Here is a 19,429-nt window from a genome sequence, read left to right as displayed (position 1 = left end):
TGTATGGTGTCAAAAGCTCAAAAACATTTGTATTTCTTAGTTCATGACCCATATTTCTGGAAGGCAATGTCCTGCTTGTACTCACACACAACTGACTAAATTTTACCAGTGCACAATATTACTATTTATATTGGCAGGGAATTTTAGAATATTTATTGTTTAATATTTTTCAGTGAATGGAGAAATTGACTAATAACTGTATAATAACTCTATAATAATGTTTTTAGTTGTCCTTTTGTCATTTTTTTTTGTTCTCTGCAAACAGTGTAGATAATTGCATTACTTCGAGCTATTTTATTCACTTGTAAAAATATAATAAATATATTTTGTGGATTAATATAATAAATTCAAAGAACAGATAAGCCCTAAAACCTTAAATTCCCGAGGCTGAGGCTAGAACTAATGGCTTCGAGCTGAAATTAAACCCTGTCTAATGCACAGCTAAAGTCCCAATTTCAAATTCAGCATACTTTGCTGTTTTAAAGAAAAGTCTTTATACACTTCCTCTCTTGAGTCCAGTTACCTTTAAGGAAAAAGGAAGTAAAGACACACTGATCAGAAGCTCGGGATCAGAGTCCATAAGCTAAAATAGTCACGGGCGAAGACGTTATTCAATGCACCATACTGTACTCTGGCCTGACTGTACATAGATATCCATATTTTTAACCTTAAAGCCCAAATACAGCGTCTGCTGCCTGCACAGCTAAATATAGACCGTCAGCCTCCGTCTCTAGTTTCCTTCGCCTGGAGCAGGTGGCTGGAAGATCGGGCGGACACAGCAAGTCTGGGTCGTCCTGTCCTGCTGGAACACAGAGTGACCCTGGACCAGCATTGAAGTGGACAGGTTTTGAATTAATTTATCACTTCAGTAGTCACTAACAGAGATATTATAGGAACATCTACAGAATGTACTCAGACTGCAGTGATCATCAAAACATAATAAATCTAAGAATTGTACATCTTTGTCAACTTTAAACATTGTCTTTGAATAATGTGATTGGTCACAGTTGCATATTGGATGGTACCTTGCATTCAGATTAAAAAATAAATAAAAAAATACAGTAACTGTATATGGACATTGTACAAAATGGCAGGTCAAGTCTTTTTGTACAGCACTTTTCAGTACTCATTGTTTTAATGCAGCTCCATAAAAAAGGTTGCATTGTTATGCCAATAATGCTGGTTTTGAGGCTGGGAAAATGTGACAATATAAAAAAAGTGCATAAAAATAGATGTCACAATGTTAGAATGTGCTCGTATGTTCAACAAAAGCAAGACAGAATGCACTGATGGAACAGAACACAGAGGTTTTGAGTTAAACGTTTTTAGCTTAATTAATCGCACACTTAGCGTAAAAATAAGCATGCGCCATTTTTCTCATTAAACACATTCCTTTTGTCATCATTTTTAATATCCAGCAAAGTAAACAATCAGAAAACTGTATTTTGTACATGCTTCAATGATCATTGGAGACTCCAACATGACACCAAATATCCAAATATAAGGAGTCCATATAATTATATTATAGAATAAATATATACACACTTATACCAGATTATTTTTTTACAGAATTCACAGTAGTAACAAAGAGCTTGTTTTTATTTTAGACGAGTCAAGCTGCGATATATTGAACAGGACCACACAGAGACAACAAAATACTCCTAAATCTACTGCTTTGACTGCATAAACCTATGATTAATAAATACAACAATGTACACATTACAAATCAAACATTATCCTTCCCGAGTGTGTGTGGAAACAACACAAATTTACTGTGTATCTGAGTGCACACAAACACGGTTTGTTCTTTGTGCATTAATATAACAGACTCACACACGCTTACTGTACGACACTAAAATTTCACTGTCAGAAACAATCACAGAATACGACAGAGCTCGTGTTTTAAAGCAAAGCACACACTGGAATGAATAATTCACAAAAAATGCAATTTGAGTCTATTCTCTCTGATATGTCTCATGTAATCAGCCTGGCTTTCTTTACATTAGCGCTGTTTAGGACTGTGATTTGATTAATGGAACACTGAAAACTTTCCCAGAGTTTAACGCCTTAATATGGCCTGATCATCTCCAAAACTGCAGCTCTTGTGTGTTGTTCCTGGTCTGTAGTGTTCAGTATCTATCAAAAGTGGTCCAAGGAAAGAACAGTGGTGAACCAGCCAATTGTTTCAAGGCCATGGCCAATGCTCACTGATGTGCTGGAGGTGAAAGCTGGCCCGTGTGGTCTCATCAAACAGATGAGCTACTGTATCTCAGATTGCTCAATAAGTTAATGCTGGTTCTGAGGTGTAAGAGTACACAGCGCATCGTAGTTTGTTGTGTATGGGGCTGCAGAGCCGCAGACCAGTCAGTGCAGACAGTGGACATGTTATCATCAGAACTGGACCACAGAGCAATGGATTTACCTGTGCCCTTTCTACCTGTCTACATGTAAGAAATATGTAATAAATAAATTATTAACTCTTTCCCTGCTAGCGTTTAAAAAAAAAAGTTGCCAGCCACAGCCAGGGTTTTTGACAATTTTCACCAAAATTTAATAGCCCATAGAATATTTTGTTTTGTTTTATTCTAGCTTCATGCATTCCTTTTTTATCAACACTTGAATATGGGTAGGTTTCATAAAAAAAATAAACATTTTGAACAAAAAGCTGAGAAAATCACATTTTTGTGAAAGACTGTTTCCAGATCAGATTCAGAGCGATGATCAAACACAGATGGAGTAGATCGAGTCCATTAACACCCCTAATGCTTACACAGTCCTGTAGCTCGTCCTGGGTCACCATTTAATTCAGTAACATTCAATAGTTTTGATTCATATGCTGTTTATTGATGATGATCAGGTTATTTTTAATATGCATATGATTACATGCGATCGCTCGTTTCACTGCGTCTTACTCGCGTGTGTTTTGATCAGGAGATTCAGGACTCATTCAGAAGATGCGCAATAGCGCCCCCTAGCGCCCGACGGTCAAAACACGGAAACCCGGAAAATTCCGTTATTGGCCTGGAAGCGTTTTCTCACAAACAACGGAAATTTCCGTGTTTGGCGGGGAAAGAGTTAATTAAATTAATCCGTATTGATCCTACAAAAATGATTTAGTAATGAGCAGTGAGAGTATGTTCTTTGAGCTGCTGACACTTTTAAACCTGTCGCTGCTGCAAATGACGTGGATCTGACATGCGTCACAGTTTCTAGCAACTCTTTTAGTTCATTTAAGACTACATTTAAGACCGCTCTTATGAGGATACTCAACAAAATTCTATCATTATCGACGTAGGCCTAGTCCACACGTACACGGGTATTTTTATTACCGGAGTTTTTCCTCCTCCATTTTAAAAAAAAACAATCGCGTCCACACAAGCACGGTTTAAAAAAAAAGTAAAAATCTGTCCACATGAGAACCCAAAACTACGCTATGATTGGCTGCCTGATTTCCACATGGGTCCCATCCACGGCACCGATGCACATTGCACTGACTGAGGGATGCCATGGGCTCAAATGAAACCCTTCTACATGTTCCTTTACTTTGGACTCAGTGACAGGTAACTGTACAACACATTCTCACACCCAACTCGTCACATATGGACGCTTGACCCGGACCCCTTGTCGTCACTTTTCAACGAACTGGGCGTACCTTTTTCGTCAATTTTCGACGTGCAGGGTAGTCCGATAGACTTTCGACACGCTGGGTGCTCCATTCATTTCAATGAGAAACCTTTGGCGTCATACACAGACACACTGGGAATGGGAATATTATCCAACGGTGCAATTTATTTTTTGATTTATTTATTGAAATTATTTATTGGTTTATAATTTTGCCATTATGACATGTTGGAGTGTGCTTCTCAATTAAATCAGCAAGCATAATTTCATTTACATTTATTTTATTTACGCTATTTAGACACATTTTAACATGATTTCATTTGCATTTATTTTATTTGCACTATATAGACACGTTTTAACATGTAACCCAACCCCACCCCATCCCTAAACCTACCCATTTGTGTGAACATGATATAAAACACAGGATATAACATACGACTGCATCCACAAGTTATTCAAAAAAGTTAAATAATCCAAGTTCTGAGGCCAAACGATTGATTTGCATGAAGAAAATCCCCAAAAGCGATCAGCATCTCCATCCGCCGAAGATCATGAACACATACAATTTCAAATATTGCCTCCCGTTACGTGAGATTTCATAGTGAAATTGCATTGGCTCTCGTATGTCTTGTGACCAATTGCGTCATTACGTCAGCATTGATTGTAAAATGTCATTGGCTCTCGTGTGTCTTGTGACCGATTGCGTCATGCTCAGGAGTCTTTTGAATTATTTGAATGAGATATGAATGAGTTCGTTCACGGGGCAGCGGCATCATCATTTCAACGATTAAAACATCAAGATCAACTCTGTTCTTCACATGAAGACATCGTATGACTTCAGAAGACTTGGAATGCAACATTAGTTAATACTTTTATACTGTTTTGGTCAGATTTTGCAATAAATACTTGTGACTGTACATTTATTTGCCTGGTATGTGTTTTATATTGTTAAGATGTGGGTAGGTTTAGGGTAGGAGTTGGGTTGGTTGCTCCAAAACATAAAAGTAGCCTTTAAATATTAATAAAATCATGTCTGCTTTTACAAACGCAAATAATTAAATGCGTCTGTGTATGACGCCAAAGGTTTCTCATTGAAATGAATAGAGCACCCAGTGCGTCGAAAAATGACGCCTAGGGGCACCTTTAGCATTTTCATTGTGACACGGAAGGCACCTGACCATGCTTTGGATTTTGACGCCTTAATACTAGCTTCACACACTTGCTTTACTATTTTGTATTATTGCATTCTGGCGCCTTTGTTCTGCAATACAATGAAATAACTGAACATGTATCTGTAGGCTATACATGTGATAAGCGCTGTTAGTAGAGTCCACTGCTTAGACTCGACTCACGTAAATCAAAACGAGATACCGTGGAAAATCAACGTCAAACAAAGGAGAGAACAGCGTGCACTTCGACTTAAAAAGTGAAGTCTTCTTGAAACCGAAATCTTCGGTTTCACCATCTACACGACAACGCTGTAACCGGAGTTTCTAAAAATCTTCACCCTGGCCGGAGTTTTCAAAAAAGTCCGGTTTCAGTAACCGGGTACAGTTTGCGTGTGGATGAACAGCCAAACCGCATAGAAAAAGCTGCGGTTTTGAAAATACCCATGTTGGTGTGGACAGGGCCTTAAACTCAAAATTTTGGCATAATTCTGTGTTATTGTTTGTTCAAGCGCAAAAGATAAATAGATTCTGGTGCACTGTGTTATAAATAAGCACAACACCGGAAGCTGGCATTTCTCAGTGAGCTTGAGCTGTTTCTATGAGCAACTAAAGTAAAGCAAAATGTGCAAGAGAAACGGACTGCAGCCTATTTGAGGTTTTAGTTTTAGTCATAAATGCCAAGCCAAAGCATGTGCTAAATTATAACATATTTTGCGAGCGGAATCGGGTGATATCCAGTTTTTCATCAGATACAGGGACAGGTTGATTTCACATAAGCGCCCCAAGGAATTATTAGAGCTGTTACGCTGAAAGAGAGGAGTGTTGCAGAAATACAGAAGTGTGGTGGGTGTGAAACATGGTGTTTTTGGCACCACCGTTAGTAGATGACACTCCATCAGCGACACTGACCAGATCAGTGAAAGAAAAGTTTCAACCGCCAGTCACATCTCACTTCATCCTCCCTATATGGCCGATGTCGTGCACGCAGCACCCCAACAGGAGTATGTGTGTTCACACTGTCCTCCCAGGGATTCGTTCGTTTTCTCCTACCTCAGCAGTTACTTTGTCCTTTTGTCCCCCCACTGGTGTCTGAACCCTAGCCATGAGATGGAGTCAGGGCAGCCCATGAGGCAAACTTTCTTTAACACATGCACCAACGTGTGTGTCTCTTTTTGTAGGTTAACTGAATATGTTTTCATCTAAAACAACTTGACACATCACAATCACCTTCAAGCAGTGTGTGTATGCTTTTGTTTTAGATCTGTTGTTTATTAAAGTCAATAAATTCAAATTTGACTACACTCTTAAAATTAAAAGGATAGTTAATACAAAAAAGAAAATTAGTATTTACTCTGCCTCATGTTGTTCCAAACCTTCGTTCATCTTCGGAACAAAAATTAAGATCTTTTTAATGAAATCTGAGAGCTTCTGTACTCTCCATAGAATGCTACGCAACAACCACTTTGACGCTTCAATAATTGTAAAACGAATCCGTATGAGTTGAGCGGTTTAGTCCAAATTTTCTTAAGAGACTCATTTTGAACTTTATATGATAAAATGGTTGCTTTATATGATAAAAAGATTTTGACAGAATTTTGGCTTTTAGTTACATTTAAACAGTGGTCAGTCGACAAACGGAAGCTCAACCAAACCTGCTTCATGCGTTAAAGCCAAACTTACTGGTTCTTGAGGAAGATCAAATGTGCTGCGTAACACACAAGAATGAAGCTCATTGGTTCTCGAATTTCTGATTCTCATATCTGAATAAAAGCCTAAATTAAATATGTTCATCATACAAAGCGATCTTATCACTTAAAGGGTGAGTTCACCCAAAAATGAAAATTCTGTCATTAATTACTTACCCTAATGCCATAGTCATAATGTCAATACCACTAAATAAAGACTTATATAGTGATGGGCCGATTTCAAAACAAAGCTTGGAACCGTTATGAATCAGTGTATCATATCATGATTCGGATCACATAGCAAACCGCCAAACTGCTGCACACTTTTTGTACCGACCTTACATTTGTGTGTGTGTGTGTGTGTGTGTGTGGGCATGTTTTTGTGACATATGAGGACACAAATGAGAGGGTGACTTATGAGGACATTGGCCATGTCCTCAATTTTCAAAATGCTTCTAAATCATACAGGATGAGTTTTTTTTTTTTTTTTTTAGAAAGTAAAAATGCAAAATGTTTCCTGTGATGGGTAGGTATAAAAACCATTACGCCTATGGAATGTCCCCATATGTCACAAAAACAAACGTGTGTATGTGTGAAAAACATTTTAATAATCTGAAGAAGCTTTCTACACTATAATATATATATATATATATATATATATATATATATATATATATATATATATATATATATATATATATATATATATATATATATATATATATATATATATATATATTGTGCCATGTAATAACTAGCTTCGCCTTTGAACAGACGATGGCTGCTTACATTGCAACCAGCAGGCTCAGGAGTAGTCCTCAAAATCCATTGCTAACTTGGAAAGTTTTTAATTCAGGCTCCATTCAATATGAAGCCCCAATTTCCAATCAAATGGTAATTAAGTGACAAACATAATTATCAGTCCCTAAATCAGTGTACTCATGACCATTTTTTATGGTCTTGGTCTTTAGAGGATTTGGACTCATTCTTGACGGAATACTCTGGTCTTGGCCTGGACTCAGATTAAAATGAGCTGGACTAAAATACTTTACTAAACATCCCAACAAACATGCAGAGCTGCATTTCCCGAAAGCATCGTTAGCCAACTGTGGTTTACTAAATGAGTTCAACAATTGAGCGTTTTGAGTGGTTTGATCTACTCTCGGGAAACAGTTGTGAGAAGCTAGTCAGTTTCTACAATAGGCACATTGTACTACGGTGGTTAAGCAGCAAGTTAAATCACTGTACAGGAAGCACACTCCAGATTGGGACTTTAACAAAATTCTTATCAACCAATCATTGCCCTCTGATTTTAAGAGTAGGTTTCATTTTGTTAACCATATTATGTAAGTCAAGATTGTTTGAAAGGACACGTCATACTCTTACGACAAAACTACACTTTTTGAATGACACCCACAATTGCAAGGGAAAGCTGAGTCATGTGATGACAAAAAAATGATAAATTCCCTGCTAAAGACGAGCACAATCTTACTAACAGTACAATTAAATGTTCACTTGTTTTCTCATATGCATGGATAAAGTCCCTTCATGGGAACAACATGCTCTATGCCAGTCCCAAATCCTAAAAAATCATGCTTTCTCAGGCAGCATAAAAAGGTAGGACAGGTCCAAAACCGAGGTTTGTGTAACATCCTATCTACTAAGATGCCTTCATCATTTCGGTTTAAGAAGACATGAAAACGCAGGTTTTTGTAAAACACCTATCATCGTGTTTTTCATCCCTGTGTTCTCTGTGTCCTGTCATTCCTGAGTGTTTATCCAGCAAATTTCCTCGGCCGCCTCTAAAGGGCAACTAATTCACAGCCTCTGCGATGGCTGTTGGAAACAACAGCACTTAAAGCACTTCATTGAACGCTGATTTGTCCTTGTCATCTCCGACAGCTCCGTCTCATTTTTCCCTGGCAGAGTTAAGTGAGGCTGGAGCTTGGCCAGCCCCTGATCCTGTGCTCTACTTAAAGACAATGGGGACGGGAACACAGAGCATTATGGGAAGGACGACATGACATTAACATCTCATCCTCATTATACAGATTAGCATGGGAGAGATAGAGAAACAAGAACATGCTAAATGGACATTGGATTAGAAGTGCGGAGAAACTAAAGGGTAAACCTTCATCAGACCTGATATAGATTCAAGAACAACTTAGTAAACTTTAACTAGTAAACTTTTTTTCCATGTTAAATACTTTCTTCTATTCCATCTTAATATGCACAGACACACATCCATAATTAAGCAATGTGTAGGTCAATTTCCCTAAAAGTTAAAACAATGCGACTGTGTGCGAATGGCACTGCTGCATTTATTTGAACATCTAGACCATTTCAAAAAGAAAACTGTCTCAACCATACGTTTGAGTCTGGGGCAGAACTATCTTTTTGTCTTACCAATGGCAGAAGGGGGAGTGTTTGGGAAACATGTTTCATAATTCTGTTTCATATAACTTAAAGTCAAAGTGAAACGGCTTTGAGACCAAGAAAAAAATATGCATGTAGGGCAGGACCTGATTTTGTTTAGTGAAAATTGATTAGATCGTTGAATCCATATCATGTGATTTCTTTGCAAATGAGAGGGGAAGTTATTTTTATAACATGTTTAAAAAAAATGCATGGATTAATAATTTATAATAAATACTGCAATATGCAATAGAAAATAAGAATTGTCCATTTTAATTTAATGGTGACTTTAAACTTTAATGACTTTAATAACACTTTGATGGCAAAGCGGCAGGAACAGCAGAAGCAATTCTAATGTTCAATGACTCAATTAATTATGATAACAATATTCACCTGTCTCTGCCATCATTCACAATATCTGAAACCTGTAAAACAAATTTAATGAACTAAACTATAGATGTTTTAGTGGTTTGTACACTGTAAATGTATTTATTTATTTATTTATTTTAAGTTACCTGGTTGCCTTCACATTTTGAGTTAATTGAAATTAAAATTTTGAGTTAATACAATGATAATTTTTTGAGATTCAACAACCTTTATTAAAATATTATTAAAAGATTTTGTAAGCTTATTGGGTAATTGTGTGTTTTATTTCTGATGATGCAGTGAAACATGCCAAATAATGCTATTTTCATGATTTATCAAAATATTTATGTGGTTCAGATACAAAAATATTTTGAGTTTCTATTTATTAAACAAATTTCCTTCATTGTATCAACTCAAATTTTTAATTTCAATAAACTCAAAATTGTAAAGGTCCCGTTCTTCGCGCGTTTTCGAAGCGTTGATCATGGTTACAGTGTGCAATATCACATGAGTTCATGTTTCGCGTGTAAAAAAACTGTATTTTTCTTTACTTATCTGTACAGCGCTGTTTCATGTGTCCTAAAAGCGGCCTGATGATTTCCTTGTTCTATGAAGTCCCTCCTTCAGAAACACGTAACGAGTTCTGATTGGGCCAGCGCTTCCCGTGTTGTGATTGGACAGCAGCTTAGCGCACTTTGCCCGGAAAGGTCCCGCCTCTTACCATAACGGGGAGATGCAAGCGCTGAATGTGCGCTCTTCTCCACGTGGGAGAGCAACAAGACCACGCCCCCTATTTTGCATATTCTTGTGGGCGGAGGGTTAGTCAACAAACGGTTCTAGTGACGTCATTCATGAAGGAAGTGCAGGGGTGTAGTCCAAACCGGCCATTCGCTGTAGGCTTTGAAAGGGAACTTCTGTTAAATAAAATATCTCGCTTGGCATTGAACTTTGAGCTTTATAATTTAATAGGTGTTATTTATGCTCTAACAGCAACATTACACACTAACTAAAGTTTGAAAGATGGAATCGCGAAGAACAGGACCTTTAAGGCAACCAGGTTACTTACTTTTTTAAGTTAAACCAACAAAAAACAACCAATTTTTTTTAAAGTGTGCGCACCTCTCTATATATGCTTTAACAATAAACTACACATATAACATGGTGTGCTGTAGTGCTTATGAAAGCGAATATCTATGCAGCATTTCCCATAGAGCAAGGAAATTCCATTCAGATTTAACCTAATTCTATCCCTTTTATACTTTTTATATCTGCATTTAAAGCACAATCTTTGACTTTTTTGTCTTGTTCTAGAAGGCACAACGCCTTTGAATCAATCATGGTTGGTTGGGCCGCAGTGTACATGGAGAACTTTGGTCACTAAGAGCCCTTTTATGATTCAGCAATGTTCCACACAAACACCTTAATCCCTGACAGCTCTGAGCGCAGCCCCTACCCAGGAGCGAGGTGCTCCAGTGAGATGTCATTGGCGTAGTCCTACAAGAGTACACACTGAGCCTGGAGAAAGATGGATTGTGCTTCAACTGGGCTTACAGAAATCCATCACCCCGGCACTGAGAGTCCGGCCTATGGGAAGGTGAATTTACACTTGCTTTTAGTCGAGTGTAAAGTGAGAAAAATGTTTCGTACAGCACTTTAGGAAGCAGCAGTCGACGTGTACGTCAGGTAAAGCGTTAGGTACTCAGTCAGTGTTATTTTACATCAAGAGGTCTATTTTCCTAAGCAATATTAATGCAAGGACATCGGGATCCACACTGAAAAAGATCACTGCATTTTATTATGTCGTGTGCTTTTTTATATCACTCTATTCAGTTATTGTATATTTTAAGATAAGACTTTCTAGACTGAATTTCAAAACAAATAAACACAGTTGAAACACAGGTGAAATTGTTTTACCTCACTCATCAAGGCCCGGCTTAGAGAGCTCACGGTCACAGATGAAGGAACTTTCTGGAAGACCTGACAGAGATAGAGAGAGCAAGAGAGAGAGAGAGAGGAAGGAAGGGGGAGGGGGGAAATGTCATAATACATAAACGATACAAACATTATTTTGCTATGATTTACCACATTGATTATAATGATCTGAAGAGAATGTACTAAGCTGAAATTATAATATTGAAATATATAAAGTCAGAGACATAAAAAACTGCAAGTTCATACTTGATTAATCTGCACTGGAAAAAAAAAAAAACGTTTCATCTGACATTATTATTTTTCTGATGAATAGCTTTCACTGAGGTGTGCGTCTATAATAAAATAACAGAAGATGCAACGATCTATTCTTCAATCTAGTTTTACAGTAATGAAAAAAATGCTGCACACATAAGCCATTTCATTTTCATTACTGATGGAAAGTGACATCCAATATTTTTGGAAAGTTGACATGTCTCAGGGCAGGTTATATACTGTACGTTTTTCCTTCAGCAGCTCCTCACTTTATTTGGTCCTGTGTCAAAAAGGAATTTTACAAGTAAATATGTGACCCTGGACCACAAAACCAGTCATAAGAGTCAGGTTTTTTTTTTAAATTAAGAGTTATGCATCAAAATAAATAAGATTTTCTTTAATGTAAGTTTAATTTGGATATGACAATATTTGGCAGAGATACAACTATCTGGAATCGAAATATTGAACAAAAAAAATCACTTTTAAAGTCCTTAGCAATCAATATTACTACTACTGACATATGTTTTATATACATTTTTGGTAGAACATTTACAAAATATCTATATGGAACACGATCTTTACTTAATATCCTATTGATTTTTGGCATTAAAGAAAAATCTATAATTTTGACCCATACAATATACATTCCTGACTATTGGCACAAATATACCCGTGCAACTTATGACTGGTTTTGTGGTCCAGGGTTACAAATGTTCAATGTATTCTAATACTCCAATTATACAAAAAAGGTCATATTTTCCACTGTTCAGTCTACATTTCAAGTCACACTTTTAAGACATATATATTTCAAACTATCATACACACTCACATACAATCATGCCATCTGAACATAGAGATCAGCCTGTAAAATAAAAAAAAATAAAAAAAAATAATAAATAATTGTTTTTTACACCACTTTGTTTTAATAATAGCATATATGTAACGTGTGGCTGTATTATTTTGTGTGAGAACATAGTTATTGCCATTCATTTGATGTCATCCCACTACATTGCAATACACATTACACTCCAGATATTTTAATCTCATTTTGATTCTAATTCTAACTGACATACTAACCGATTGCTTCTAAAAAAAAATTATGAATGCCCTGTCAGCCCAGTCTGTCTAGGACGAAAATGTAAAACTGATCTAAAATTGTCAGGCTATATCAAACCTAAATGTCAAATTTACTTCACTTAAAGGACAAGCTGAGTTTGATGCAATGCTTTAAACGATTTGAAATGATTAAGATTTAAAATAAACAGCAGTCAGTTTTATTGACACAGGAGGACAAGATTATTTATAGGCTTGAAATCTGCTAGTAAATCAACATGCACGGACGTCTAACAAGGAAATGCAAGTATCGCATGTAAGGGCCATAGCTGGTCTCTGCATGAAGATGAGATCCACAAAAATGATTCGGACTATTTCGATTTCAAACATAAAAATATCAGATTTAATTACCAATTTGAGATTTTTGCAAAAAATATAGGAGGAAAAAGTATTTAATTGTAATGCTGTCTGTTTAAGCTATAAATCACAGTGACCAGCAAAGTTCCCATGCATTTAACTTAATGAAAACTGACAAACAAAAGCTCAACTTTGAAATTAAATAAAATAATATTATCAGAAATAATATAATGACTGGCTTTATGTAGGTACATTTGCACATGTATACAATTACTCGAGCGGGCTGAAGAGTTCATTATCAAATAGCTGATTATGAAAGATTATGAATGATGAAGATCAGAGGCGGACAGTATTGAAGAATTTTTACTTCCCAAGTCATTTTGTTTTTCAAGAATATGTACTTTATCGTTGTTCTTCTTTGGAAAACTTTTACTTAACAACATTCCAAAACATACTGTAATATAGTACTTTTTACTGCAATACATTTCATATTGATTATTATTTAATGCTTAATTATTTAAAATGTACTGTATACGTTTAGCTACTCAAGTAAAAAGTAATTCAACGTTTTAAATGGGTACACGTAAGAAAGTACTACATTTTTTATGTAATTAAGTATTAAGAAAACAACAACTTTTAATTATGAAATGTAGCGCAGTAAAAATTATGACATTAGATATTATGCTTTGGAAAGTAGTGAAGCAAAAGGTTTCCAAAGAAAAACACTTTACAAATTGACTTGAGTAGAAAGTAAAAATACTCCACTACCGTCCGCCACTGATGAAGATCATGACGATGACTGATGATTTTACAAAGCACAGAAAATGCCATCCCTCTCATGCTTCTGAGGAGAGCCATTTAATGACATGCATCAATACGCTTTCAGCTTTTAAAAAAAGAAACTCTTTATTAAGAAAGCTGTATAAAGATTGATACCGTCTAAATGAAAGGTGGCATATCTAAACCGATGTTGGTTATACGTTATGTATAACAATAATTGAATACTTATTTAAAATTGGATCTCACAGTCCAGATTAAAGACTAAAGGCCTTTTTATCCGATGATGTCTCACTCGCTCTCTGTATCACACATGCATCATTTTCATCTTTATTGCGTTTGTGCATCGCTGGAAAACCCCAATCCTCTGACACACACAGTTTCAAAGTGTGTGCACATCTTTCCGTGAGCTCTTTCAAGTTTACCCGCGTCACCCACAAGCCAAAAGAATGCCAAAATCTATCTATCTATCTATCTATCTATCTATCTATCTATCTATCTATCTATCTATCTATCTATCTATCTATCTATCTATCTATCTATCTATCTATCTATCTATCTATCTATCTATCTATCTATCTATCTATCTATCTATCTATCTGTCTGTCTGCCTGTCTGCCTGTCTGCCTTTCATGACGTAATGTACACCAAATACTAATAAAAGTTCAATGCAGCCAGCAATGAACCTGGATATTGACGACAATGTAATTGCATTCAGTCAACTAATCAAAATAATGCAAAATCGCTGGGCAAATTTGTTGAGCAAAGCTGTTCTTAGCTGATTAAAGTGAAAATGGATGAAAGTTAGCTGCGTATCCATAGGAAGACCGCTACGCATCTGTGTGTACATGTTGGACTTAAGGACTGGTACAGGAAATGAATAAGGTCTCCCCTGTGGGTAAAGATCTCTGTAATGACTGCACACGTTTCTACATCTCGCTCCATCTACACTGACCTCCACGCATCCTCTGTACACACACACACACACTCACACTCACACACTGAAATACACCTTTCACTAATGCTTGGATTTTCTCTTAAAGAGACTCAAAAAGTGCAACATCCATTGATTCAATTAAGTGATGCTTTCCCCTTCTCTTGAACATTGAATAAAAGTGATGATATAATAATAAATAAATACAAGATTTCCCCCCAAAATAATGATCATAACAGCTAGATTTTACATATCATAACGTGTAAATGTTTTAGGACAGCCCAAATACATTTCAAATTGAAGAAAGCAAATCTAAAATAATTGTGTTTGCCTACATTTCTTCAGTGCACACAAAATTTGAGGTTAAGGGCAGCTCAAAATAATAATAAAAAAAAAAAAACAGAACATTTTCCTAAGTACGCATGAGAGACAGTTTATTATAAATTACTGGTTTCGCATACATGCTAAAAACCCAGTATGGACACTGCTACAGATTCATAATTTATCATTTCTCAAGCTGGATCTTTTCTGAGCGATTAATAATTGGGAAAAAACATTTAAACTCTCTCTTGCCCGATCTCCTGTTCCCTACTGTTTTTCAGGAGAGGTGAACAACAAAACTGTTCTTATCTTAAGAATGTGGATATATTTATTTTACGCCTTTTTTATATATAAATTAGGATGACCGTATTTTGATTACCGAATACCAGGACACTCGGCCCAGCAACTTGAAGTTTACTCAAAGATTCCTTGTTCATTTCAATACATTTTAAGTATGCCCTCTCCGTAAGGATAGGGAGTTGTTCTATTAGGGCCATGACAGGACTTAAAAACAGTACATGTCCTGGGAAAACAGGACGTTAGGTCACCCTAATGTAAATGATTTTTAATATTATCAATGTCCTTACATCAGTGGTGGTCAGATGGCACAAGTCTAAGAGTGGAAAAAGTCTTGCACACATACAGGATGTGAATGTTCACTCTGACCTCCAAAAGCACTTTCAGTTGCACAGTGGTTCTCAACTGATGTTGCTTCAGGACACGGATCAATTGTTGAGCCAACATTGTTTATTATACAAAGGTATTAACAAAATTGTCCTAAAGTTATTAGGTGTATTAATATTAACATCAACTGCTTAAGCCAAGCAATATTCATAATTCTTACGATGAATTGGAATATGGAACATTCTGTATTTAAAAAAAAAAAAATCTAAAAAAACGACAGTAGAGTTTGTGCAAATTTGTGGACGTGGCTTCATTTTCTCAGGGTTTTACTATTTCCATTCAGCACAGACTTTTTCCTGCTGTCCGCCGCACTATCAGTACACGCCTACGACTCACCATGTTGAGAACCCATGGTACACATACCGCGCTCATTCAACCCTGCCCTCACATAAACACGCATTTCTCAGGCAAATGCATAAACATGCTGTTCTTTCATAACTGCACTACAACCATTTACATCCGCTTTTAAATGCCTTTATATTTGTACCTCAAGACCTAAACAAATAGCTGTTCCAGGAGTTTCACATCTGTGCCACACAGCACACATAGCCTGCACCATTGCAGTTAAAAAGAGTTTACTTTCATCAAGCAATCCACAATTTTGCTTGTGAGTCTCTAAATAAAAGGTAAAAAAGTGACACCTACAGTTACGCTATAACTTCATTTAAAATATAAAGCAAAGTCTATTGCATTGAGACGGTGGCAAACTTTGGAATGTTAGAGCATTGCAAAATGCATTATACTCTATCAAAAATGATGTGCTAGTGACTGCACCTCAGATCTTGTGGTCTTTTCCAGAGAATACTTATGAGTTTATAAGATAGTGTTTGTAGTCAAATTGGCATATATCTTGAGAAAAGTAGTGCTCTGTGGTGTTAACAAATAGTTGTCCTTTGATCCAAACAACTATATGATAAGAGCGAATGCTATTTACATAGTTTCAAGAGTCCGATTCTTGCGATAGACAGTCAATTTTTGTGAAGCCAAACATGTTTTGTGCAATGCATACACTGGATAAGACTAATAAAATTAGGCTACTAACAATAAATAAACTCATTGTTTAAAAATAAATAAATCAAAATTATAATAATAATAAAACTTTAACAAACAACATCCAGAGAAAGCAGACTTTAAGTGGCCCAAATTGCATTTTATTGCATATCATATAATTGTATGAAAAGAAAATAAGCATATATGAACATCACATATGGTTAGTGGGTAAAATAATTTTGCACAGCAAAATATATATGAAAAAAAATAAAAATAATAATTAACATAGTTTTAAGAATTTATTGAAGAACGGTATATCCTGATTTTATACAAGCAGGGTATCAATCCCTGACCATAAAACAATGTCCAGACATTTTAATATTGATTACTATATTATTGCCATGTAAATAATGAATTTATTAACAACAAGAAAGAAAGAAAGAAAGAAAGAAAGAAAGAAAGAAAGAAAGAAAGAAAGAAAGAAAGAAAGAAAGAAAGAAAGAAAGAAAGAAAAAGAATCGAGTCCTGCTTGACAATATATAACTAAATAAGATTATATCTTTTTCGTTTTCAGCAAAGCCATGATGGGTGCCTTTTAAATTAGCGTTCTAGATAGATTCCAATATGTGATATATAATTTGCTACAAGCTACATTTAGTGCAACTCATTCCAAATAGGTCAGACTTTATATCAGGTAATTTTTTTTTCATGTTGACTTGAAATTCTACTTTCTTTAATACTTTGGTTTAAAAATACAGTGAATGGCAGGCTACATCATGAACTACAACGGTCAAACTGCTGTTTTCACTGCAAGTACATGCTGCAAAAAGCTCAAGTTACGCATGATAAAAATCCAGCTGTACGCAAACTTGGAGCCTTCCCAAAATTCTAACAAAATGAACAGGCAACATCTAAACTCTAAGTCACACTTCCTTCTTCGTGTCAACCTGTGGCATGGGCTACTACCTTCAACTGTTTTTATATGATGCAATAAATGTAGTTCATTCCAGAGTTATCAAAATGCAAATGCTTGACATTAAATACACAAACCGCTTTTAGCAACAACACTGTTTAAGTCCCAGAGGGAGAATTCCTTTCAGAAACCAGGTCCTTGTTCTTTCCCTCGAAACACCGCTTCCAGTTGGCTCTCAACAGAGAATTAAATGCATGGAAACTGTATGGATCAACTTTTTCATGGGGAGGAGGATGATGACATGATGCTCCTTTCACTTTTTTAGTCCGTATTCCAAAAAAGTGATCGGGAAATGAAAGCAATGTATGGATGCCATGCTGAGCAGAAGTTCTTTTCCAAGTAGAAGTTCATTTTCAAGCGTAAAAAAACTTAAAAAAAACTGAGGGGGGATAAAGAAAGAACAAAAAGACCATACATGTCCAGCATGCAGGCACTTCAATGACATGTCTCTTATAGCAATAATGTCTCTCGTGTAAAGTCACAAAACAGCAAGCAGAAGGCATGAGATGATAATGGGGGGAAATCCTCTGACTTTGGCAACAAAACAAAAAGCAAAAAAAAAAAAAAAAAAATTATATATATATATATATATATATATATATATATATATATATATATATATATATATATATATATAAAACAAAAAAAGAGCAAACTTTCTTATTTGGCAAGAAAAAAAAAATGCAAAAGGTGAATGAAGTTATATCAATATCATGAGTGTAGCCTATGCATACACATCAAAATATTAGCTAATTAAAGAATAAGATAAATGCACATGAAGAAAAAATGTCTGTTTGGTTGCACAACAAGCCTCCAAAACTCAAGAACTGACATCAGTTCTTTATAAAAGCGATACAAAAGTTGTCAGCCTTGATCTTACAACCCCCAAAACAAAAATAGAGATTAAAAAAAAAAAAAAAAAAAAAACTTTAAAAAACTTTATTGATTTCTTTTTATGCTTTTTTTTTAGGGCACTCACATGAAAAACTCCGGGGATGAGGGGTTGTTGTCGCTGCTCGACGAATTTTCTCGGAAGCCGCTGTTCACCAGCTTCTCGTACTTCTCTTTGTACGCGTCTCTCTCACGCACCAGTCTGGAGATCTCTTGTTTGAGGTGGTCCACCTGCTGCATGAGCTGGGTCTTCTCACCCTCCAGTACGTGCCTCTGTTGGACCCTCTTGTAGCGACACGACTGGGCATAGCCTCTGTTTTTGAGGGTTCTCCTCTTCTGTTTGAGTCGGATCACCTCCTCTTTGCTGACGCCGCGCAGCTGCCGGTTGAGCTCCCGCACGGACATGGTAACGAGTTGATCGTCAGAGAAGCGGTCGTCCAGGTGGCTGTGCTGGTGGTGGATGCCAGAGGAGTTGTTGCTGGACGGGATCCCGGGAGTTTGGTGCTGCTGGTGGTGGCTGTGGTGGTGATGATGGTGCTGGTGGTGAGGTCCCCCGTTCTGCGCTGCAGCAGCGGCAATGACTGCAGACACCACCGCGGCGGCGGATCCCATCTCCTCCCCGGCCATGGCGCCTCCCGGTCCGGCTGCGCTACTAAACTGCTGCCCTCTAGCATAGCCGTCGAAGCTCTGGAGCTGATGTGTGCTGTTAATCAGCGCTTCAACCGCGTCCTCGGGACTGAAGCCCAACGCCTCCGGGTTGAGCTGCTGCTGATAACCGGTCATCCAGTAGAAATCCTCCAGGTGCGCCTTCTGCTCGCTCCCGGAGCTAGGGCTGGGCGCCGAGAAGCTTGGGGAAGGGGGAACTGAGCTGCAGGGCGTGCTCATCGGGGTGGAAGACAGGGAGCCCCCGGCGATTAGGCGGCTGCACTGGCTGATGCTGCGATCGGGCTCCAGTGGCTCTTTCTTCACCTCAAACTTCATCAGATCGAAGTCATTAACATATTCCATG

General features: G+C 36.9%; 1 protein-coding gene across 2 annotated transcripts in view; it reads right to left on the bottom strand.

The window, feature by feature from the left end:
• The window catches only part of mafa (MAF bZIP transcription factor a), a 181,277-nt gene that overhangs the window by 161,428 nt on the left and 420 nt on the right, over window positions 1-19,429 (bottom strand). Inside the window, exons 1-2 of one of the 2 annotated variants that reach the window (XM_067419728.1) lie at window positions 18,509-19,429; window positions 11,171-11,233 (exon numbers count right to left, since the gene is read on the bottom strand). The exon at window positions 18,509-19,429 is cut by the window's right edge and continues 420 nt beyond it. In XM_067419728.1, coding sequence (XP_067275829.1) covers window positions 11,206-11,233; window positions 18,509-19,429 — 949 coding nt within the window. In that variant the 3' untranslated portion in view covers window positions 11,171-11,205. The remainder of the gene's footprint in view (window positions 1-11,170; window positions 11,234-18,508) is intronic. The other variant, XM_067419729.1, reaches the window with a different exon arrangement.

This window comes from Pseudorasbora parva, chromosome 16, assembly GCF_024679245.1.
Source record: "Pseudorasbora parva isolate DD20220531a chromosome 16, ASM2467924v1, whole genome shotgun sequence".
NCBI classification, from domain to species: domain Eukaryota; kingdom Metazoa; phylum Chordata; class Actinopteri; order Cypriniformes; family Gobionidae; genus Pseudorasbora; species Pseudorasbora parva.
The sequence above is the reverse complement of the archived record's forward strand: the minus strand, read 5'-3'. Positions and strand labels throughout refer to the sequence as shown.